The sequence below is a fragment of the Mytilus trossulus genome, chromosome 10 (genome assembly GCF_036588685.1).
Source record: "Mytilus trossulus isolate FHL-02 chromosome 10, PNRI_Mtr1.1.1.hap1, whole genome shotgun sequence".
In the NCBI taxonomy this organism is placed as follows: domain Eukaryota; kingdom Metazoa; phylum Mollusca; class Bivalvia; order Mytilida; family Mytilidae; genus Mytilus; species Mytilus trossulus.
Window position 1 is genome coordinate 42728469 of NC_086382.1, and position 25309 is coordinate 42753777.

A 25309-nucleotide genomic window follows, 5' to 3' on the forward strand; every position below is an offset into this window, starting at 1 on the left:
TCATATGAAATAGTTTATCACATAAATATACAATTATTTCAACAAATTATTAATCTGAATAATAAATTTTCTTTTACATTTGCATATTAAAATATTTCCCCTAGATTTGGTCCCTAACTACCTGATCATAAAGAGATAAAAAGTTATAAATGAAAGACATACATTTGCACATTAGGATAAAAGGCATACAAAAAATAAATACCTCAGAAGCAGATAAAGTAAAGAGAAAATGAATTTAATGTATTAAGATGTTTTCAACTCAGTTTGTAGAAGCAATAAATAATTTTCCATATCTTTCTGAGAATTTATAAGTCCATTTTCCTCCATTTTATTTAGAATCAGACGGCTCCATATAGCATACCCAAAAGTCAAGGTAAGTATAACAAGTACAAAACCTCTTACTAGTCCTAGACCGTATGGGACTTCTACGGATGATATGATGTATAACAGAAAGACTGACATGACAGCCAGGATAGTATAGAAAGTACAATCACTAGATGCTTTCTTCAGTCCTTTTTCTATTGCAGTAAGACATGTGTTTACGTTTCCCTCAATTGTATTTGCCCTGATTGCTTCTGTACCGTTAGCTGAAAAATAGGAAAGATGACATATATTTTATTTTTTCATTAATTTATTCAAAATTTTTAAAGGCGAAGTATATTATTATGTAAAATACTGTCTATAATACATATAGACTTTTATAGACTATAGATTGCTGTTCAGTATGAGCCAAGGCTCTGTGTTGAAGGCTTTACCTTGACATATAATAGTTTACTTTTACAAATTGTGACTTGGATGGAGAGTTGTCTAATTAGCACTAATACCACATCTTATATCTATGTAAGAACATTTTTGTGTGTACATATAGCCTGGCGGTCATAAAAATTCAGACTCAGAATTCAACCTATCAAAATACTGGATTTGGTGTTTTGAGTACTTCAGGTATTGAGTAAAGTTTTATGACAGAGCCCCCTAGGCACATGTATTGTTGTAGACTGTTGTCCTTTAGATGTCCTGGGTTTCTGTCTCATAGCTTTACACTCTGCATCATTTATTCAAAGTTCCAACACTGATTCAGGTTGTCCTCATCAATACTTTTTCTCATGAGTCATGGTATTGGCATAGAAATGTCAAATCAGAGGACATAAACACATGAAATAGGCAGAAAAATGTCAGTTATATTTTTGGCTCCCTGCATCAAATGTTCAAAAAAGCAAGACATGTTGACTATTTTCGCATCAAAAATGTCTGAGGATTGTGATTCAAGTCAGTTTAACAATCTTTTTTTTTATCCTCAATGCTCTTCAACTTCTGACTTTATTTGGACATTTTAACATTTTTCTATTCGAGCGTCACTGATGAGTCTTTTGTAGACGAAACGCGCGTCTGGCGTAAATATGAAATTTCATTCCTGGTATCTTTGATGAGTATATTTAGGAAATATTTGAGCTTGTAAGAATTAGTAGTAATTATCAATACAGTGACATGATAAAATTTTATTTCAATAACTTTTGGCATTTTTTGGCTTTAAGGAAGTTTGTGGGTGAAATTAAAACCAGATGCTCCGCAGGGCGTAGCTTTATACGACCGCAGAGGTTGAACCCTGAACGGTTGGGGCAAGTATGGACACAACATTCAAGCTGGATTCTGCTCTAAATTTGGATTGTGATTAAATAGTTGACACAGCATAGGTTTCTGACACAGAATGAATGTATTCAAATGAACTTAAAATTTTTGTTCTCTCTTACAGCAATTCACTATGCTGTTGAATATTAATCCTCTCAAAAAAATGTTTGAAGAAATTTTCTTTTTATTTATGAAATTTCAAATGAGAAAAATTGAACCCATTTTTTTAATCACATCCCCCTTTCCCTTATTCCAAAACTAATTTCAATTAAAATATTCTAATGGAGTTTGCAACAATTACTACTCATTTAAATACATCATAAAATATTAAGATGTAAAAAAACTGCTTGTTATCACTGAATGGTAAAGATTATTTAAATTTATCAGTTGGTAGTAAAAAGTGAATATACATTGTATATTGTATATAACAAAGATTTAAGTTGATTCTGGACAAAGAAAGATAACTCCAATTAAAAAAAAATCTTGCAGATATTTCTTGCTTACTATACTGGACAAAGAAAGATAACTCTTAATTTAAAAAAAAATTGCTATTTCACAATATTGTGAAATTAGATATTTCTTGCCATTGCACAATACTGTGCAATTGAAAAGACTTGCTATTGCACAATACTTAATATAATAATTTTAGATCCTGATTTGGACCAACTTGAAAACTGGGCCCATAATCAAAAATCTAAGTACATGTTTAGATTCAGCATACCAAAGAGGCCCAAGAATTTAATTTTTGTTAAAATCAAACTTAGTTTAATTTTGGACCCTTTGCACTTTAATTTAGACCAATTTTAAAACTGGACCAAAAATTAAGAATCTACATACACAGTTAGATTTGGCATATCAAAGAACCCCAATTATTCAATTTTTGATGAAATCAAACAATGTTTAATTTTGGACCTCGATTTGGGCCAACTTGAAAACTGGGCCAATAATCAAAAATCTAAGTACATTTTTAGATTCAGCATATCAAAGAACCCCAAGGTTTCAATTTTTGTTAAAATCAAACTAAGTTTAATTTTGGACCCTTTGGACCTTAATGTAGACCAATTTGAAAACGGAACCAAAAATTAAGAATCTACATACACAGTTAGATTCGGCATATTAAATAACCCCAATTATTCAATTTTGATGAAATCAAACAAAGTTTAATTTTGGACCCTTTGGGCCCCTTTTTCCTTAACTGTTGGGACCAAAACTCCCAAAATCAATACCAACCTTCCTTTTATAGTCATAAACCTTGTGTTTAAATTTCATAGATTTCTATTTACTTATACTAACGCTATGGTGCGAAAACCAAGAAAAATGCTTATTTGGGTCCCTTTTTGGCCCCTAATTCCTAAACTGTTGGGACCGAAACTCCCAAAATCAATACCAACCTTCCTTTTGTGGTCATAAACATTGTGTTTAAATTTCATTGATTTCTATTTACTTTAACTAAAGTTATTGTGCGAAAACCAAGAATAATGCTTATTTGGGCCCTTTTTTGGCCTCTAATTCCTAAACTGTTGAAACCCAAACTCCCAAAATCAATCCCAACCTTTCTTTTGTGGTCATAAATCTTGTGTCAAAATTTCATAGATTTCTATTAACTTAAACTAAAGTTATAGTGCGAAAACCAAGAAAATGCTTATTTGGGCCCTTTTTGGCCCCTAATTCCTAAAATGTTGGGACCAAAACTCCCAAAATCAATACCAGCCTTCCTTTTATGGTCATAAACCTTGTGTTAAAATTTCATAGATTTCTATTCACTTTTACTAAAGTTAGAGTGCGAAAACTAAAAGTATTCGGACGACGACGACGACGCAGACGACGACGCCAACGTGATAGCAATATATGACGAAAATTTTTTCAAAATTTGCGGTCGTATAAAAATCTATGATTTAAATAGATTTATACTATTTCATTTAAAAAAGCATTAGTAAAGGAACAAAATAAGCCAAAAATTAAAATTGATAGATTATGCAGCTCCTTTTTCATATATTTTTTTTTAAAATGGCAGGAAATGGCTGACTCAGACTTTAATTTTACCTTATTTTTTGCATTTAATAATTCAGGTCTCATACCGAAAGAAAAGAAATCTTAAATCTACTTAAATTTTGGGAAATGATGTTTTACATGCTAATGAATTCTTGAAGAAAAGAAAAATGGGTGATATGGAGCAAAATATTTTACCCCTGTATTGTAGGAAAACCCAAGGAGCCATAACATCTGACAAACATTCATAAACCTGACCTGTGTACATCCTTAAGTACTACAAACTTACAGCTTTCAGTCTTTTCAACATTAAATATTGCAGCTACCCCTTCATGATCAGTATAAGGATACTTCCTGTCTGGTATCGTTCCCATAGTAACATTGCATTCTTCTACTGTAACAGAAGTACCTACAAAAACAGATCAACCTTTAAAACAAGTTTTCACAGATTTACTATAAAAGAACCTTTGTGAGCAAGCTGCTCACATATCCCACACCACCACATTGTCACTTGGCAAGCAAAATCTCACCAGATTCCTAAAATAACAGATCCATATATAACTCCTCTAATAAAATGAACTGATAAAAAATTCTTGTGGATATGCACATCTACATATGTTGTCCTCATAAACTTCAAAGTTTTATAAAGTACTGTTTTGCAGTTTCAGAGCCGAGAGGAGTTGCAATAACAAACTGTTGAAGCAGTATAGGCCATAATCTATGTTCAAATATTGAGGATTCATTTATTTTCGTTGGTACAAGATTTTCATGGATTAATGAAAACTACATTTTTGTCACATGGATATTTAATTTTGTAGTTTTGTAGAAATTTATATACAAATTGTCTTCCGTTGAACATTTAATTTTATGGTTTACCTGAATCCATGGAATCCAAGAAAATTGGTATCGAACAAATAATAATGAATCCGCAGTAATAATTTCCTCTCTATACACATCTACATACATCCTTACTATCTACAATCTTTCATGAAATTCTGTGGTGTGATTTCAAAGGAGTTGCAATGATAAGAGCAGCACTGACAAACTGACCGACAGACTGACAGACAGACAGGACTTTAAATTTAGACAAGAGTTATTACATTTACATGCATTGCCTGCCATAATATTTAAATTATTTTAAAGGGTACTGAAGAACCCTTTTCTGGACATATCAGGATTGAGTTTTTTTTTAAGGGAGTTCAGGATTAAAACTTTCAGACTCCAATGTCCACCTATCAATAGAATAAGGCAACAACAACAAAAAATATTCCAAAATTTTTCTCAATATATCATTTCATAATCATGAAGAAGCTTTTGTTCAAGTTTTACTAATTTTATAATGATCTGACAAAGCTATTGATGTCTGAAATAACAACCCACAAAATATGTTTATAAAAGTAGATGAGACAGAAAAAAGAATACAGGATCGCTTTGTCTGGACTAAATTTTGTCTCAGGCAAGATAAAGATTCAATTCCTAAATTTAAGCTGACAATGCAACTTTTATTTAAAATAATATTTATTTTCAGTACAAATAATCATTTCCTCAAATTACACCCAGTTCGTTCGTTTGACAGATTATACAAATCTCCTACAAACATAATTAAATGTAAACCAAGTGTACTTCTGTAATTTAACTCCAGAAACAGGAAGTATCCAGTTATTAACATTAACTTGTACAGACATGACAATTAAGATAATAACACGTAATATCAAAACAGCTACTCTCTAAGCCAAATGTTATATAATATACGTATAATTTGTAAGTTCAGACTAAAATGAGCCTTGAGCTTATTGTTGCTCATATATACATTCCACCCAAAGTTATTATAAAATCCAATTTTCAAATTAAATTTGATCTCAAAATAAATCAAAATGAGTAATTCTGTAAGCAATGACAGACTGATAGATGAACTAAAGATAGTGGAAAGGGAGTGATATTAAGACTGACTAACATTCAATAACTGAATTTGGTAGACTAAATGATGGATAAATTTGCTAAAGGTCAATAAGGGGAGATGATAGTTTAAATCCCAGAGTGATTTTTTTTACCAAAATGTGTGTAAAAGTTATTTTCACCATGTGAATTTAAATATATATGTCACAAAAAAATAAACTTTCATGTAAATGTGACTAATTTAAGAGATAAAAGGGGTCAAAATTGAAGACATTTACTAAAAATTTTGATTTCTCTTTAGACATTTATTCTTTCCTTTGGACCATTTTTTTTTTATTTAAAGATCTGAAATGAGATAAAATTGCCCCCCCCCCCTAAAAAAATTATCTTTCCCTCAAGATATAGTCATTATCTTAATTCAAATTTCCACTAGAGTTTGAAACCATAATGACCCATTTAAATACATCATAAAAGTCTTAAAATAGAAAATGACATCATGGCTGAAATCATTATTCCTTAATCAGCATTTAATAGTAACTTCTAAAAATAAATTCATATAATTGATAGCTAATCATCAAGACTATACACCATTTCTTTATACATGATTTAAAAGCAGTGTAAGGTAGGTAATCAAAACATTATATTAAGCAAGATTAGATGAATAAATATTATTATGTTGTTAAAAAAAAAATGAATAAGGGTTGGCTTTACATCGAATTATTATCTATAGATAAAATATAAATTCACATGTTTAAAGTTAAACAGCTTCTTAATGCTAAATGGAAAGTAACCAGTTAATGTCTTAATCATACTTATTCATCTTTTTGCACAAAATTTGGCATGTAGATTAAAAATATAATTTTAATGAAAATTGTAGCTACTACCTGTTTAACCATTGTGGACAATTACATTTGAAAATAAACTATACATCTAAAAAACAACAAAAAAACAACAACATTATGTTTGGATAACCTCCCTTACACTGCTTTTAATTTGTCTTAAGTAATTGTCCATTAACCAGGAAACCCTTGTTTTCCCCCCTTTTCCCCCCTAATTCCTAATCAGTTTGAGCCACAACACCCAAAGCCAATCCTAACCATCCCTTTGTGGTATAGAAACTTGGTAAAATGGTATAATTTCAGAGAGATCCATCTACTTAAACACAAGTTATTGTTTGGGAACTAGAAAAATGCTAATTTGGGCCCCTTTTTGGCAGGTTGCACACTCTTGTTCATCTCAAAAAATTGTTAAAACTGAGTTACCTTTATTGCACCTATACAAAACATAATCGATTCTCTTTCCTTCTGGGTCAAATTTTAGTGCTTTCTTGCCAGTAAAGGGGTTAGATGGTAGATCACATGTGTTTCCAATTCCTGGACTTTTTGTGGATTTCTGAAAAAAAAATCAAGTGAATAATATCCAATAATCCAACCATCAGGATTCCATTGATCAGAATCAAACAACACATTCCCATGTCTTAGTTCTAATCTTATGAAATTATAGCACAGAAGGTCTATGGTGCTTAATGGGCTTTTTGAGAACACTAATTATTGTCATTCAAATGTAAAATTTTGGGAATTGCCATTCACCTGAGTGAGTGTCTTTTGACATAATTTTCATGAAAAAAGTTATGTGAAAAACCTCATCTGTAGACCAGTATGTATCTAGGTCCCCAATATGTGTTCATATCAATGAAATGCACAAGACAAAAAACACTGATTTCATCTCTTTTAGTCTGTTGCTTGTTTGAAAATTGAGATTTGGTTTAAGTACCTCATTTTGAAGTTTGCTGAGACTGAGGCATATACCCCAGTATATAATTGAATGCTGGTGTACATATTTTTTTTGTGGTGAAAAATTTGTCTCGTAGAGATAAAGAACTGGAAATTTGAAAAGTTTTGTACCTGAAACTGTTAAATACTTTTTTGGTGCTAAATAAGTATTTATAAAAATCAGATCAAAACATTATTATAACAAAAGTGAGAAAGTTCAAATTAAAAATGTGTAAGGGTTCCACAGAACCAATTGTCTTGCCTAATGTTGCTGTAAGTTGTAAGCTAAACAAAAATGGAAAAAGATATTAAATTTTTTAACTCTAGATTACTATCTTTTTATTGTCAGAAGTTTCTGTCCAAGTGTAACACAACACATGGTTATTTTTGAATAGTAGTTTATTCAAGCCCGTCTGGACCAGTGTCCATAACGGACGGTCTCCTCTATACAGTAAAATACACAAGTATATATACAGAATATTAACAGTATCAAGGTTTCTATTAATTTGACCATTATAGTCTTAAATTAAAAGATACAGGGATGAATATCTATTAAGTTGACTCTAATTGACATGTTTTGGCCAACCTGGAAATTAATGGTCAAAGAATACACGCATGTCCAGTGTTTTACTAATTGTTACATGTCACCTCATGATCTGCATGTAAATATTTCATATGCAGTAGCGGTCAATTGAACAACCTTTTTACAAGGTCATGATTTTCTTAATAGATATTCCCCTGTATTTATTTTATTCAATTTAATAAACATTTTAATAATATATAATCATCAATATAAATATAAATATATTTTATATATATTTATATATATATTTTTAGCCTATCATATTGTCACATTCCTCCCTTTCTTAAGAAATATAATTTATATTTTATTTAAAATCGGTGACAATATGAATGCTTGCAAATTATTAAAAACAACAAAAATATTCATAAATAAAATCATTTCAAAAGTTCAACAACATCTAAATGTTCAGCAATGTATAGTTCATACAATTCTTGTGTGAATAACTAAGTTCGTAACATCAACTATTGGAACTTCTTATTCTTAGAAAAAGGCGCAACCATCAACTGCTGACCGTCTTCATAACCCCGACTCCAGTGAACTGCTCCTCTGATCGTCGTTGTCAACTCCAACAATCCATTTGTTTATCTGCGACACCAATTCCCGTCATTTAGAAGTTCTGCAATCATTCCGACTTGCATGTGATCCACCATCCGTCGTTTATAACTTCGACGTGCATGTGATCCACCATCCATTGTTGAAACTCCATCCTGCATGTAATCCACCATCCGTCGTTTATAACTTCGACGTGCATGTGATCCACCATCCGTCCTTCATGTGATCCACCATCCGTACTTCATGTGATCCACCATCCGTCCTTCATGTGATCCACGATCCGTCCTTCATGTGATCCACCGTCCGTCCTTCATGTGATATCCACCATCCGTACTTCATGTGATCCACCATCCGTCCTTCATGTGATCCACCATCCGTCCTTCATGTGATCCACCATCCGTCCTTCATGTGATCCACCATCCGTTGTTGATTTACTCCTAACTGACCTAGCTTACCTACTCTGTTAATTCAGAGTCCCTGACTAGGTTGCTCAGTTATCACCGGCTGAAACATTACAGGCAAATCTACCTGTGATGCTGTAGAACAATTCCCTCTACCAATATAGTTATGTGATCGTATAGTTTTATGTACATCTAAACGTCTGCGTTGTGTCCAATGATCAAAGCCAATATCCACTACAGGATAATGGTTCTTAGTGGCTGGTTCTAGTAATGGTGCAGAAGCTATTTCAACATCTCTGTAGGCAGTACCATCGCCCTCAACATCAGTTGACACCATTTGATTGCCACCAAGGTATCGTGTGACTATTTGAATCTCTCTATTACTAAATTCTCTTGGCTAAACACCTATTATTAAACTTAAGAATATTTTGATAACAAATACCTATAAATATAGCAACAAAAATAAATTAATGAATTAATGCATTTACTTAATTTGATAGTTCAAAGTCGTTCTCAAGTTCTAACTGCTTCAGTTTTGAAAAAATAAAGTATCGATATGTTATCTATTTAAAATAAGAATAAAAAAATTAAACTCAAATACAAAAACAATAAACTAATAAGATAAACTTTTCTCTAGTATTAGTACTGAAAAATTGTTTAATAAAGGTTTGACATTCAACCAACACTTTCCTTCCTTTTTCATAAACAAAGCTGTGATTCAGAGATTACTGATATTTATAGGATTTCTAAACAATCAAAATTTTTCAATCTGAAGCGAGAATTAGAATGATTAATCAAAACAAAATTATTTTATATACACATATATTTATTTAAAAACAATCATCACGAAGCCTACGTCTACGACATGTTAGTCGTTCATTTTATTAAGATAACTAGAAAGTTTTGAGAGAAAACCTAAAATTACTTCGTCTTTCTTTTAGACTTAACATTTCTTTGGTGTTATAATTTCATCAACATATATATTTTGACTACTTTCTAAATTATGTCTATCAGAACTATTATCATTTGTCATATACCTTAAACTGGAATTTATAGATGACCTTATGTTCCTTTATGTTTCTAATTTTTTCTTGGTCTGCTAATTTTCTTTTTATTCAATCAGCATCACATTAAAATATTTGCGGAAGATGTATCGCGTCATTGTTTATAACGATTAATCATATGATACTTATTTCCATATTTTAAATCCTAAATTGTTTCTTATGAAAACATTTTCATTTTTAACCCTCACTATATATTTATGTTCTCTATAAATAATCCTTTGTCTCATCTATGCTAAATACTTTTAAAACTTATAAAACCCTACATTTCACTAAGAGTGGAATTAACAATTATTAGTGTATCAATTTTTATCATTTAAGCGCTGTTTTCTGAAGATAGGTCCGTTGTTCTTTAAAAATACCACAATAACTGTGCGAAAATAAAGGTTTGGATTCTAAATACCATAGAATATTTTGTTTCTCTAAACAAATGTGCTTACGCACTTACCAAACTGCGTCAACCATATTTGAACAACCATATGATTATAACATGGCAGAAATACCCTTAAATCCGTCGCCAAAAGTGTTCTTATGAAACTTTCTTATACCAATGTATATAGGCGCGTATATTTTAGAATTACTGATTGTCTCTTCAGAAAACAGATCAAATTATGAATCAAAAATTAAATTATTATATTCAAAATCAAGATATATTAAATGTTTTGATATTATCATTATTCGTGCATTTAAATACTTTAAAATATAACCAACATCTTTAAAAAAAATTTACCTATTGTTATTTAATTCTTAAATATTAATATTCAAGTGTTTTTTTTGTTTTTTTTCTTATTTAAATATCTATTCTGTCTTTTAAAAAACAGCATATAAAAACTTCACATTATATCATTACAATATGTACGCAAAACTTATATATTGACTTATACTATCAAATACCTACAAAGTTGCCAGTCTTTTATATTGACTAAAACAATCAAATACCTATCATAAGTACCTTCACCCTTGTCATAATGATTACATAAAAAAAATATCAATAAAAAAATAAAACCTTCACCATTGATTTATAAGAAAAGTACAAAATATCTACATTTTCGCTTAAAAAAACCCCATTATCTAATAAACATTTTTTTAATGAGTTAATCAGCATCTTGATCATGAACAATTGTGCTCACATCTGATACACCTATTCCTAATTTGTCTGATTTTGAACCATCAAAGCTTTCAATCGAATTAATGCCTTTTTTAAATACCTTTTGAGTGAAACTTTGAACTTGTGTTTCTAAATTTTGAAAAACAGATCCTGCATTAAATTCTTGTCTAGCCATTTTGAGAAATTAAGTAAAGAGTATCAAATAAAGAGTCACTTTACCTTAATATCCTGGTCACGGCACCAAAAATAACCACATGTAACACAACACATGGTTATTTTTGAATAGTAGTTTATTCAAGCCCGTCTGGACCAGTGTCCATAACGGACGGTCTCCTCTATACAGTAAAATACACAAGTATATATACAGAATATAAACAGTATCAAGGTTTCTATTAATTTGACCATTATAGTCTTAAATTAAAAGATACAGGGATGAATATCTATTAAGTTGACTCTAATTGACATGTTTTGGCCAACCTGGAAATTAATGGTCAAAGAATACACGCATGTCCAGTGTTTTACTAATTGTTACATGTCACCTCATGATCTGCATGTAAATATTTCATATGCAGTAGCGGTCAATTGAACAACCTTTTTACAAGGTCATGATTTTCTTAATAGATATTCCCCTGTATTTATTTTATTCAATTTAATAAACATTTTAATAATATATAATCATCAATATAAATATAAATATATTTTATATATATTTATATATATATTTTTAGCCTATCATATTGTCACACAAGTTTGGTAAAAATTATGTATGTAATTTTAACTGGAAGAGAAACTACTAAGTAGTATACTAAAAAACAGGAAATAAATGGTTACCTAAATTCCTTCTAGATACACACTTTTGAATATAAACAAGTTTGGTTCAAATCAAAGGTAGTTGAAGAAAGATAATAAAATTTTAAAAACTTTAAACACAGAGTGAATGTAATGTAAACTGACAGAAAAGGTAAGTCCATTTATAAGTAAAATGCAGTTGAAAGAGATTTTTCTCTCACAAAATTTACTTCTGGATACTATCTTTGATCATGAACAAGCTTCTGTCTAAGTTTGGTCAAAATCCAGGATAGTTTAAGAAAGTTAATAAAATTTCAAAAACTTTAACCACTGAGTGAATATTTGTGGATGCCACCACCGATGGAATAAAGGATCACTATGTCTCGTTTTTGCAACAAAAGTCGCAAACACTTCATAAACCTATTTATTTGGTCTTCTTAAAATAACATGTGATAATGTTTAACAATGTATTTGAAAACTAACAGATTTAAACTACCTTTGTTATCCAGCTATCCAAGAGCTGTCCATTATTTTGTATAATCTGAAATCCCAGAGATTCTGGTTTGACATTGAAGTCTCCACCTACTATGACTAGATCACAGTTATCTGGGCTAGATGTTAACTTGATGAATTGACTCATCTCAAATGCCTGCGACACTCTGTGGGCAGCATACTCATCATCATCACAATCATATTCTGCATGCAGCTGAAATATCATAACTTCTTCAATTAGTACTTATTACATAGAGATTAATACATGTGGCCTTTTCCATATCAGCCTGGGTATCATCCTGAGACCCCCATATCAGCCTGAAACCGAGTCTTTATCATATACTTCCGACAATAGTTTAATGTAAGGCAAATAAACAAATGCAGTAAATAAAACAGTCAAAAACTTTATAAAGAAGTTAAGTCATGAATCAAATATACTATAATTGTCCAACAACAGCATCACTACCTCCATATATATATGTATGGCATTATTTCCTATAGGGGCATTTTAAAACATTGAAAATTTGGAAGAGTTTTATAATCATTATTACGCCGTGTTTGTTGTACTATAAAACTATTCATAATTGTCAATGGCATTTGTTAGCAAGAACTATACTATCCCCACAAAAGTTCCCGTAAATTCGCCATAAAAAATATCTGACATCACAATGGAAAAGTCAACAACCAATACCAGAAACACTGGAAGTACCTTGCACGAGAGGCACTATTATGGGTTTTGTGCACACAATGCACCTGATATGGGTTATCACCCCGGGTGGGAAGTTATGGCTTGTGTTCTACCGCTCATTACACATATGCAAAAGCTATCATATCAATGCTAAGTATATATGATAAAACTGTTTAACACATCTATTTGTATACTGTTTCTGCTTTATACAATATTTTGTGTTAAAATATATATATTTATTTACGTCAGGCGTATGAATTTTCCAGTTCAGGTAGCGGGCTAATTGTAATAACAATAGAGTAAGAAGTTCCGTTAGTATTTAAAGTCGTGCGTGCACGAGAAAAGTTATCGACAAGGGTGGAGACCATCTGACGAGTAGTGTATTTGTGTATAGGAAGATTTGTAATGTCCGACACTGAAGTATCCATACCAAGTAAGGAGTCCCTTGAACCAGATAAAAATTCCGACGAAGACGTTAGTAATGCCGATTTGTTTTCATTGTTCACGACCTACATGAACACCAAGTTGGCAGGGATTGAGAGAAACTTGGACGACAAAACCCACAGCCTTGCTAAGAAGGTGAAGAAAGTCGAGACCACGTTCCGTTTTAAAGGGAACCAAATACAGTTTGAGTTAAATTCTGACATTATAGACAGTATTGACAGAGCCGTAGAATACATTGACAGTAAGAGGCCCGCTAGAGCTACAAAGCTTCTTGAAGAGTCCAGTAAAGTACTTAAAAAGCGTAACAAGCTGATCCGGAGAGCCGATAAGTCGGAGGGTGGCTGGAACACAGTGCAAGAGTATTTATCAGATAACGTTGCCAGTAACTCTGAGGATGAACAACGTATTAGAGCGGCGGAAACTAGAGCAGTTAGGAAAATTAAGACAACAAAAACAGAGAAAAAACAAGGCCGTAAAAGACCCGCTGAAGCAGCAGGAGCACCCAGTCAAGGTACACATAATGGCGGCAGCTTTATTCCTACTATTTCTACACAACAGCCCTTTCGTGGCAGCCAGGGCCAAGCTGGCCCGAGTAGACAAGCCAAGGCCGGAGACATGTGCTATTCATGTGCCAACTTTGGGCACTGGGCTAGAGATTGCCGAGCTAAGGACAAAAATCTGGATACAGAGGAGGTGCCGTTTAAAGAGTATGGACCACACAGTGACATTTTTCAGGTACATGATAATTTAAACATGTTTAAGCTCTTATTTTGATTATGAAGAGGGTTTCAAAAATATTCATGTAAAAGGTAGATTACAAAAATCTCTTACTTTTTGGCAAAATATCGGAGCATCTAATTTTATTCTTGATGTAATTGAAAACGGGTATAAAATCCCAATGAGAAATGAACCAGATAGTGTAATTTTACAAAATAATAAATCTGCTTTCATGCATGAAAAATTTGTTGATTCGGCAATTGAAGATCTTGTTATTTCAGGGTCAGCTGAGGTTGTTACCGTTAGACCACATGTAATAAACCCGCTAACGGTATCTGTCAGTTCGAAAGGTAAAGAAAGGTTAATATTGGATTAATACGTCATGTTAATGAACATGTAGTTTTGAGTAGAATTAAATTTGAAGATTTGAAAACAGTCAGTCAATATATTAAGTCTGAGAGTTTTGGGTTTATTTTTGATTTAAAGTCGGGCTATCATCACGTAGACGTCTTCCATGCACACAGACAATATTTAGGTTTTCAATGGAAAAACAAGTTTTATGTTTTTACAGTACTTCCATTTGGTCTGAAAACAAGCGGTTATATATTTACTAAAGTTATAAGACCGTTAGTTAAGAATTGGCGGAAAGACGGGATTAAAGTAGTTGTTTATTTAGACGACGGGTTCGGTGTAGCTGAAACGTCTGATATATGTACTTTACATTCTCAAAAAGTGAAAACAGATCTAATTAATTCAGGATTTGTACCTAACAAAGATAAGTGCAAATGGAACCCATCGCAAGATTTAGACTGGTTAGGTTTTCACTGGGATTTGAAATTGGGAAAACTTTCAGTTCCAGACAAAAAATTGAGTGATATTGTTCAGTTATGCAATTTATTACAAACAGGTTCACGAGTTAAAATCAGAGATTTAGCCGGATTTTGCGGTAAGATTATCTCATTGAAGCCTGCTATTGGTAATGTCACACAGATTATGACTAGAAATATTTTCTCGGTGATCAATCAACGTAAGCATTGGGATCAATTTGTAAATATTTTTACCTTCCCAGATTGTATTGAAGAGTTGAGATTTTGGCAAGAGAATATTTTATCGCTAAAACCTTCTGATTTGTTTAATATTTATTCAGATTTTCATGTATTTACGGACGCGAGTGGCACAGGCGCTGGTGGCTTTGTCTCAGATACAGCTTATGTTTTTCACAAGATGTGGTTAAATCATGAGAAATTTAGAAGCTCCACATGGAGAGAGATAAAAGCGATACAAGTATGCTTAAAATCTTTTAATAAAGTACTTAGAAATAGTACGGTTACTGTACACACAGATAATCAGAATGCTGTGAGTATAGTGCGGAAAGGCAGTAAGGTGCCCGAGTTACAGAACTTAGCTTTAGACATTTTTAATATTTGTGTTTTACATAAAATTTCTTTACACATCCCTTGGGTCCCTCGGGAGCAAAACGAAAAAGCTGATTTATTAAGTAGAATAGTAGATGTAGATGATTGGGGTGTTTCCCCTGAATTTTTTAGATATGTGGATTTGATGTGGGGCCCACACAGTTTTGATAGATTTGCGAATACTGAAAACGCAAAAACTAAAAGATTTAGTTCGATTTATTGGAACCCTGGTACATCAGCTGTAGATGCTTTCACAAGTAATTGGTCTTGTGAAAACAATTGGTTAGTACCTCCAGTTTCGCTAGCATCTAAGACAATCAACCATTTAGTTAAGTGCAGAGCGAAAGGCACTTTGGTTGTCCCTAGATGGCCTTCGGCACCATTTTGGCCTTTACTGTTTAACGAGAATTTATGTTACAAGGAATACGTGGAAGACGTATTAGAATTTCATGAGAACGAGAGAATTTTTGTACCTGGACATAACTTGAATTCAATATTTGCAAACGGGAAATTTGCTGGTACAGTTCTAGCAGTAAAACTAAATGCTAATTTTTAAAAACTTTTTTGTAGAAAACGTTCGTCACTGGACATGGTATTATTTGGTCATCGGACTATGTTCGTACAGATGTACTTTGTCACCGGACCTACACTGGACACCTGAGAAGTATTGTATTTGGTCATTGGACCTTTTTTGTGTTCACCACTGGGTGATAGTTGGTCACTGGGCCACATCTGGCCATTAGAGGTAATTATATTTATATATTTAAGTTGATTCAATGTTTTCCTTTTTAAAAAATGTTAAAAGAAGGTTTTGTTTGTAGAAAATTTTTTCATCCGGATTTTGGAATGACAGTGACCGTGTACAAAGTTCAGAATTGAAAAGACTTCTATTTCATTTACGTTCCACGGTAATTGATTCGAGAGCAAAGACTACCGTTTCCAAGTATGCTAACGGTTTTAAAAGATTTTTAGCATGGGCACACAAATATCCAGAAATAGATTCAATCCTACCGGCAAGTGAATTGTACGTAAGCCTTTATTTACAACATCTAATGCAGACAGTAAAGCATTATAGTTCAGTTGAAGCGGCTTTCTACAGTATTAAGTGGGCACACAAGTTAGCAAATTTAGTTGATCCTTGCGAATCTGATTTAGTTCGTAGTATAGTGGAATCTTCGAAACGGACTTTGAATAGGCCTGTACAGAAGAAAGAACCAATAGATGCTACTATTATAAAAACTTTGTTTAATAGATTTAGTAATCCCAGGACACTTAGAGATTTGCGATTATTATCTATTTGTACGGTTTCATACGCAGGATTCTTGAGATATAGCGAACTTTGTTCAATTAAGGCCAATAATCTGACTTTCAAACCAGAACATTTAGAAATTTTTATCTCTAGCAGCAAAACAGACTGTTACAGGAAAGGAAAAAGCGTTGTTATACTGTGAAAGTACTTTTATTCGTGGGGTACCAATTTTCGTGGTTTTCGTGGATGACTTTATCCACGAATTTAAGTGTCCAACGAAATAAAGCAACCATTGTCCAAATCAAGACTTGGAAAGATCCCCCATTTATGTTTGACTACTGATACATGTATGATCAAGAGCATGTTTTGAATATTGCCAAATCTGAGAATACTTCAATAGCAGTCACAGAACTACACCTGCATGCAAGATTATACCCATTTTATCTTTAATAACATAAACTGTACAACTTTTGATCTTTTAATTCTCATAAAAAATATTTTTGACCGATGAAAGTCAGATTTCCGGTATTGATATGCTAGTATGATAAAGTGTTCATTTTATATCCCCATAGTTCTCATACACATGTGAAATAATAATGTCATGCTGGGCTTGATTTTGATAAGAATTATTTGACAATTCAAGATACATTTGTTTATGTTACTGTTTCCTTTAGGTGACATGTTTATTACCTAATTAACACCTTTGATGGACTTTAATCTGTTGATCACTTTATCTTGGGTTAATTAGTGTTGTCACTCCGATTTACACAGGTCAATGTTTACTTTGCAATTTCCTTCAATCAAGACTATTTGCAAACTTCGTGTCTAAAGGCTTTAATTTTTTTAATTTTTTAAACTAAAATCCACGAATTTAAAAACCCACGAACATGTAAATATTGCTCAAACCACGAAAATTGATACCCACGAATTAAAGTACTTTCACAGTAGCTAAAACCAATACACCATTTTGTCCTGTAGCAATTTTGTTAGATTACATAAAAGCAGGTGACATTGTTTTGACTTCTGATATGTATATTTTCAGATCAATTGTTTATGTTAAGAAATATAACAAATTTGTTTTAAGAAAAAATAATGCAAAACTTTCATATACACGTGCAAGAGAAATTGTTAAAGCAGCACTTTCTTTCATTGGTTTAGATGCCAAATTATTTGGCCTTCATAGTTTTAGATCAGGCGGTGCTTCTGCAGCCGCAAATAATGGAATTTCAGATAGACTCTTTAAAGCGCACGGTCGTTGGAAAACCGAAAACGCAAAAGATGGATACATTGCTGATAATCTTGATAAACGTTTGTCTGTTTCTAGAAAACTCGGCATCTGACATGCTTTCTTTGTACACTCGAAGATGGTCACCGCACCTGACAGTCTCTATAATGGTGTTTTCTTTATTAATACAGAAACAATTTCACTGCAAATAATTGATACATACGTATTATTTTTTCGTAGTTGGTATTAGGTTGTCGTTGGAAAATAAGGAGCCTAGAGTATATAAATAATTTATTTTCGGTTGAACAGAGTGAATTGAGAAAATAAATATATTTATTTACGTCAGGCGTATGAATTTTCCAGTTCAGGTAGCGGGCTAATTGTAATAACAATAGAGTAAGAAGTTCCGTTAGTATTTAAAGTTGTGCGTGCACGAGAAAAGTTATCGACAAGGGTGGAGACCATCTGACGAGTAGTGTATTTGTGTATAGGAAGATTAATCTTCAGTATAACAGTTCATGCCTTATATATATGTAGAGGTCATATTTTAATTATGCGCTTTTCTTTTGTAGATCGTATGTTAATTGAATGAACTGATGTCATTGTGTATTATTTGAATGAACTGATACCATAATGGTGAAAACTATTTGAGGACATTTGTCTTGTGTTTTATTTGTTTAATAAATTATGAAGATGGTCACCGCACCTGACAGTCTCTATAATGGTGTTTTCTTTATTAATACAGAAACAATTTCACTGCAAATAATTGATACATACGTATCATTTTTTCGTAGTTGGTATTAGGTTGTCGTTGGAAAATAAGGAGCCTAGAGTATATAAATAATTTATTTTCGGTTGAACAGAGTGAATTGAGAAAATAAGCTTTATTATATTGGTCTTAAAAAAATAATTCTGGTTGATTATAGTATTTTAACATTAAAGCTCTCTCTCAAAATATTTAGAACATGGCCTATAAAAAAGTAATACAAAATGAACTTACATGCGTACAAAAGAGGTTAATTCTGATATCATTATACTTCAGTCTGCACATACCAAGGCCTTTCCCACCAAACCAATCACCATGATGTATTTTATGTGCATAACCATTCAATGTAAAACTATGGTAAAAGGATTCCAGGATAGGTAGCTTGGAAAATAGACATAAACCACTTCCTATTGCACCACTGAAATAAATAAATAATTATTTTTACTTTAAAAGTGCCAGTCTTTGTAAAAAAAAGTTCAAAACGTGGCAGAAAAAAACACTGACTTAACCATACTTTTTTTAGCTTATTACATCCAGAGATAGGTCTTTCATTTCCGCTTGTCTGGTAATTCAAGAAATCTGTAGATAACTTTTGGTTAGAATGGTAGCAAATTGCTGAGTTATCTCCCCTTAATTGCTAATTTCTAGTGCATTTCAACAAGTTGTAGGATACCAATTGTTGAAGATTTCATAGTACAGGTCTATCACAAATATAAAGTAGTAAATTTTTTTTGTAGGTCTATATGCATTTACAACCTCAAAATTGAATATCTAAAGAAAACAAAAATTCCTCAATCCACCAAAATATATAGTCCTGAAAATGAAAAAACAAATTATTCTACATTAAATATAACTAAATATTGTTTAAACAAACCTGTAGAAATAATGAGAATATTTAAGTGATTGAGATATCTTCGTTTTCAACAATTCATAATCTGCTTTGGCCCAAATCTGAAATATAAAAAAAATCCAATGTATTTCTTTGTCTCTTTCTAAATGAAGGTATATATACATATGTGCCACTGGAATGGGTCCTTTTATAAATTTGATAAAATAAATCAATGGAGTGCAATTTTACCGATGAAATATAGCAATAGGTAGTAATTGACCAATTGTGAAATATCAATGTGTCATAATTTTGCAGTTTGTTGTGCAATGATCTTCATTTTAGTCACTCAAGTTAGAGTATATTTTATAATAGAAAAGTGTTTTTAATATATAATAAAATTGTATATATATATGTATAAAGGTACTATTTGATAGGTACTATTTGAGCTGATAAATATATGAATGGGTTATTATTTCACTGTGAAATATATGTATAGGTAGGGATTTTACAATTATTATATATATAAATGGGGGTAATTTTTAAATCCTAGCTATATATAGCTGCACAATTGTACCCAAAATCCCAAATTGAGACCCCTTGCTTTTCTATCATTGATCTGGAAAAGAAAAGGATGTATCATATGAATAATTCATGTAAATTTTACACAAATTGAAGAAAAAGGTATGAATTGAAATTCAAATTTCAAAATTTCAAAATTTCCTTTGCTTAAAAAATAACCAAGATTCGCAGATTCGATGGCAATGAATTTCAAAGCATGACGAGAAACAAACTTTCTAAAATTTATCAGTCTGCACCATTATCTACTAGTGATGGCCCAGATTTGTAAATATTTATTCGGACTAGTGAAAATTTTCAAAATTTTATAAATTCATACAGAAACAAGTTTTATATTTAGTTTCAGCATGTTCAGGACTAGAAGATGGAAAATTTAATACCTCCTGACATAAAATGATATCATATTCTCCTTTGGACAACTCATCCCCAATGGCATTCATTCTTTCATTTCTCAGTTTACTGGCAATTGGTAATGGGACTCCCCTGAAACATAAAACAGACTCATTTTACAACATATCATTTTTCAACAAATCAAAATGTTTTAATATGTAATCTTCTTGTGATTTTACTTTTACATTATGTTGAAAGTTGTAATAGATAGACCATCATAGAGTAAATAAATGAATAATGTGTCAAAGGGCCACAGATTGTAAATAAGCATACAGATTCATGTAAAGTTAAGACATTTCTTGTGATTATAAGCTTTGTGTTGATGTTTCATAATATTTTGCCACCTCAATTCAAACTTGATCTGAGTTTTGTGATGTAGGCATGTATAAGTTTTCATAATATTCAGAGGAAATTAAGAGGGTTATTCTGGGGGACCTGAGCCCCCCCTTTTTGTTGGAAATATTTGGTTGATTATATAGGGAATCACTGAAGTGTGACTGGAGCATTCCTATTCTTCATATTCTTAGGCAGTCATGGCAGTCAGTGGGCCACCTCTTATGAAAATTTCTGGATCAAACATGATATTAGATTCAGTTAAACTCAAATCTTTATCTTTATGTTTATAAAGGGGCATAACTCATAAACGTAAAAGTGACACCACTTAATTTCAAACTTGAGATCTGTATTTTGGGGGTAAAAATCATTGTGAAAATGTTGATTTGTGTGGTTTTCTGAAGTATGTGGAGGTGAAGACATGTACTGCAAAAAGGGATTATTTTTAAAGTGTTATCAAGGATTTTTATACTTTTAAAATTACTCATCTTCGCTAGCCAAGGTTTACGATCCACTTTCGCTCTCTTCACTATACAAATCCTTGGTTTTATAAAAAGACCCAACACAACCATTTTTGTTAAATATTTATGATGAACCTTAATGGCAATCATCCGTTATTGTGTAGTGATACATCCACACAATCTCAGAGTATACTATGTAGTACAAACATGTACTTTTAAAATGTTTCAAGATTTACCCCTCCCCCTTTTTTAAATCGGTCGATATTTTTTAATTTGCTCCATTTTATGAACAGTCATACGTACTATTGTTATTGAAATATGTAATTGCAGTCATTTCATATGTATAATTATGTGTACTAACCAACAGTTCAGAGTTAACACCTTTAACAACATCGTTTTGGTACCAGTCTTGTATTACAACTCCAATTTCCGGTGCATGTCAAAACATGGAGGGTAACAAAATAGTGCATTTTTTTCTGAATTTTTTTCTGAACTCAATATTTTCTGTTTGATTATAGGTTTATGCTGAATTGAAACATATATATAGACTTCAAAAAAAATCTTGCATCTTTTGAGGATATCAATCCAGGAAAGTGGAAGGATATCATGTTTACTGGAAGTGGTGCGGCCTAGTAAAAATAGCAAACAGAAAGTAGAAAAAAAATGTTTTGACTTCAGGATTCCTTAACTTTTTATTCTTCGTGGCAACACCCCCTTTTTTTTCGATTAAATCACAATTTCACATTAGTACATACATGATATGAACATGAAATTTTTTTTCTATGTAGCATTTTTTATTTTTTTATTTTCAAAGATCAGCAGTTTAACATGTAAGCCTATGGAGCAGTCAAAAATTTACAAGACTGCAACCTGCATAGGGTAATTTTTTCATATGTTCACTGCAAGAAAGTAGCTCATGTGGACTTATGTGTGCCCAGAATGATAAAAAATCATGATTTAAGAACTTTTTAAGAGAAAAAAAATATGGGGTATCAAGTTACACTGAAAAAACTTAAATTATGTAATAATTATGCATTTTCATACTAGACACCATGGATTCAAAAGTATTAATAGATATAAAGCACAACAGCTTGAGGCAAATTGAGATTTTGATGGTATTATATACATGATTTTTAATTGAAAGGAACATAGAAAGATTTTTTTCTCAATGAAATCTTCTTCTTATGATGCAATTTTTAGTTGCACAGTTTTATTGAAAATAAGAGCAAAGTTGAAGAGACAGCTATATACAAAAGTACTGTTTTTTCTTTAGGGTTATTATTTTCATGGCTCAATTGTTGACATTTAGGTAGAATATGTATAAAATGAACTTTTGGTGAAAAGATTTTCACAAAATGTTCATTTTTCATGAGTCTATACTTCTTTTACTGTCTGCGGCACTGCATGGTTAATTGAAATTTCCATATTTGGGTTAAAAATTTGTTTAAAAAGTAGATTTTTTCTAAAACTATCCATCATGACATGGGTTTTTGTGATTAGGTGTGACAAGTAATCAATATTCTTACCAAAAACACTAACTTGAGTATTCATTTTGCTTTTTCTTGAATTTTATTTTAAATTTTATATGCATTGATGGGTCAAGTACAGTCTAAAAACCATGATATAGTAGGCATGTATAAAGACCAGTATAGTCAAACAAGAGAAAGGTATGGTCTTTCTTGTGTCCAGATAGTTGTATGGTAGCAAATTCTTCAATATGAAAAAGTTTTGGGTAGTTTTTCAATTTTGACTGAAACAAGAGGCCCACTTGTGTATATTTCATTGAAAAAAGGGGGAGGGGTAAACTATTGAATGTGGTTCATTTAAACAGGAGGGAAAAAATAGAAATAATAGATCAGAACACTCTTCTAGCTCCACAGTATCCAAATAATAGAAAAACATTCATGAAGGTAGACTAGAATGAGATTTACAGATCATTTAGTAGACATGACTGATTTCCAAATTTTGCCTGTTTTCAGAAAGGGGTACTGCTTTAATAGTGGGGTTATTTTTATTAATATAGGCAAACAGTTCTAATAATGGCATTTTTTATGTTCAAATATGGCTACTTAATGAAACTAAGTAAATGAATTATTTTTTTAAGACATTTCATAAATGTTATAGGTACCAGTCTTGTATTACAACTCCAATTTCCGGTGCATGTCAAAACATGGAGGGTAACAAAATAGTGCATTTTTTTCTGAATTTTTTTCTGAACTCAATATTTTCTGTTTGATTATAGGTTTATGCTGAATTGAAACATATATATAGACTTCAAAAAAAATCTTGCATCTTTTGAGGATATCAATCCAGGAAAGTGGAAGGATATCATGTTTACTGGAAGTGGTGCGGCCTAGTAAAAATAGCAAACAGAAAGTAGAAAAAAAATGTTTTGACTTCAGGATTCCTTAACTTTTTATTCTTCGTGGCAACACCCCCTTTTTTTTCGATTAAATCACAATTTCACATTAGTACATACATGATATGAACATGAAATTTTTTTTCTATGTAGCATTTTTTATTTTTTTATTTTCAAAGATCAGCAGTTTAACATGTAAGCCTATGGAGCAGTCAAAAATTTACAAGACTGCAACCTGCATAGGGTAATTTTTTCATATGTTCACTGCAAGAAAGTAGCTCATGTGGACTTATGTGTGCCCAGAATGATAAAAAATCATGATTTAAGAACTTTTTAAGAGAAAAAAAATATGGGGTATCAAGTTACACTGAAAAAACTTAAATTATGTAATAATTATGCATTTTCATACTAGACACCATGGATTCAAAAGTATTAATAGATATAAAGCACAACAGCTTGAGGCAAATTGAGATTTTGATGGTATTATATACATGATTTTTAATTGAAAGGAACATAGAAAGATTTTTTTCTCAATGAAATCTTCTTCTTATGATGCAATTTTTAGTTGCACAGTTTTATTGAAAATAAGAGCAAAGTTGAAGAGACAGCTATATACAAAAGTACTGTTTTTTCTTTAGGGTTATTATTTTCATGGCTCAATTGTTGACATTTAGGTAGAATATGTATAAAATGAACTTTTGGTGAAAAGATTTTCACAAAATGTTCATTTTTCATGAGTCTATACTTCTTTTACTGTCTGCGGCACTGCATGGTTAATTGAAATTTCCATATTTGGGTTAAAAATTTGTTTAAAAAGTAGATTTTTTCTAAAACTATCCATCATGACATGGGTTTTTGTGATTAGGTGTGACAAGTAATCAATATTCTTACCAAAAACACTAACTTGAGTATTCATTTTGCTTTTTCTTGAATTTTATTTTAAATTTTATATGCATTGATGGGTCAAGTACAGTCTAAAAACCATGATATAGTAGGCATGTATAAAGACCAGTATAGTCAAACAAGAGAAAGGTATGGTCTTTCTTGTGTCCAGATAGTTGTATGGTAGCAAATTCTTCAATATGAAAAAGTTTTGGGTAGTTTTTCAATTTTGACTGAAACAAGAGGCCCACTTGTGTATATTTCATTGAAAAAAGGGGGAGGGGTAAACTATTGAATGTGGTTCATTTAAACAGGAGGGAAAAAATAGAAATAATAGATCAGAACACTCTTCTAGCTCCACAGTATCCAAATAATAGAAAAACATTCATGAAGGTAGACTAGAATGAGATTTACAGATCATTTAGTAGACATGACTGATTTCCAAATTTTGCCTGTTTTCAGAAAGGGGTACTGCTTTAATAGTGGGGTTATTTTTATTAATATAGGCAAACAGTTCTAATAATGGCATTTTTTATGTTCAAATATGGCTACTTAATGAAACTAAGTAAATGAATTATTTTTTTAAGACATTTCATAAATGTTATAGGTACCAGTCTTGTATTACAACTCCAATTTCCGGTGCATGTCAAAACATGGAGGGTAACAAAATAGTGCATTTTTTTCTGAATTTTTTTCTGAACTCAAT

General features: G+C 31.6%; 1 protein-coding gene across 1 annotated transcript; it reads right to left on the reverse strand.

Annotated features, from left to right (window-relative positions):
- Nucleotides 1-21759, reverse strand: LOC134687389 (putative neutral sphingomyelinase). Its single transcript, XM_063547647.1, has 8 exons — nucleotides 21724-21759; nucleotides 20559-20661; nucleotides 19648-19724; nucleotides 19008-19191; nucleotides 12274-12483; nucleotides 6774-6903; nucleotides 3905-4024; nucleotides 1-587 (listed from the first exon to the last, which is right to left on the reverse strand). Exons 1-8 carry the CDS (start codon nucleotides 21753-21755, stop codon nucleotides 244-246), a joined length of 1200 nt encoding a protein of 399 aa, XP_063403717.1. The 5' UTR covers nucleotides 21756-21759; the 3' UTR covers nucleotides 1-243.
- Nucleotides 21760-25309: the final 3550 nt, after the last annotated feature.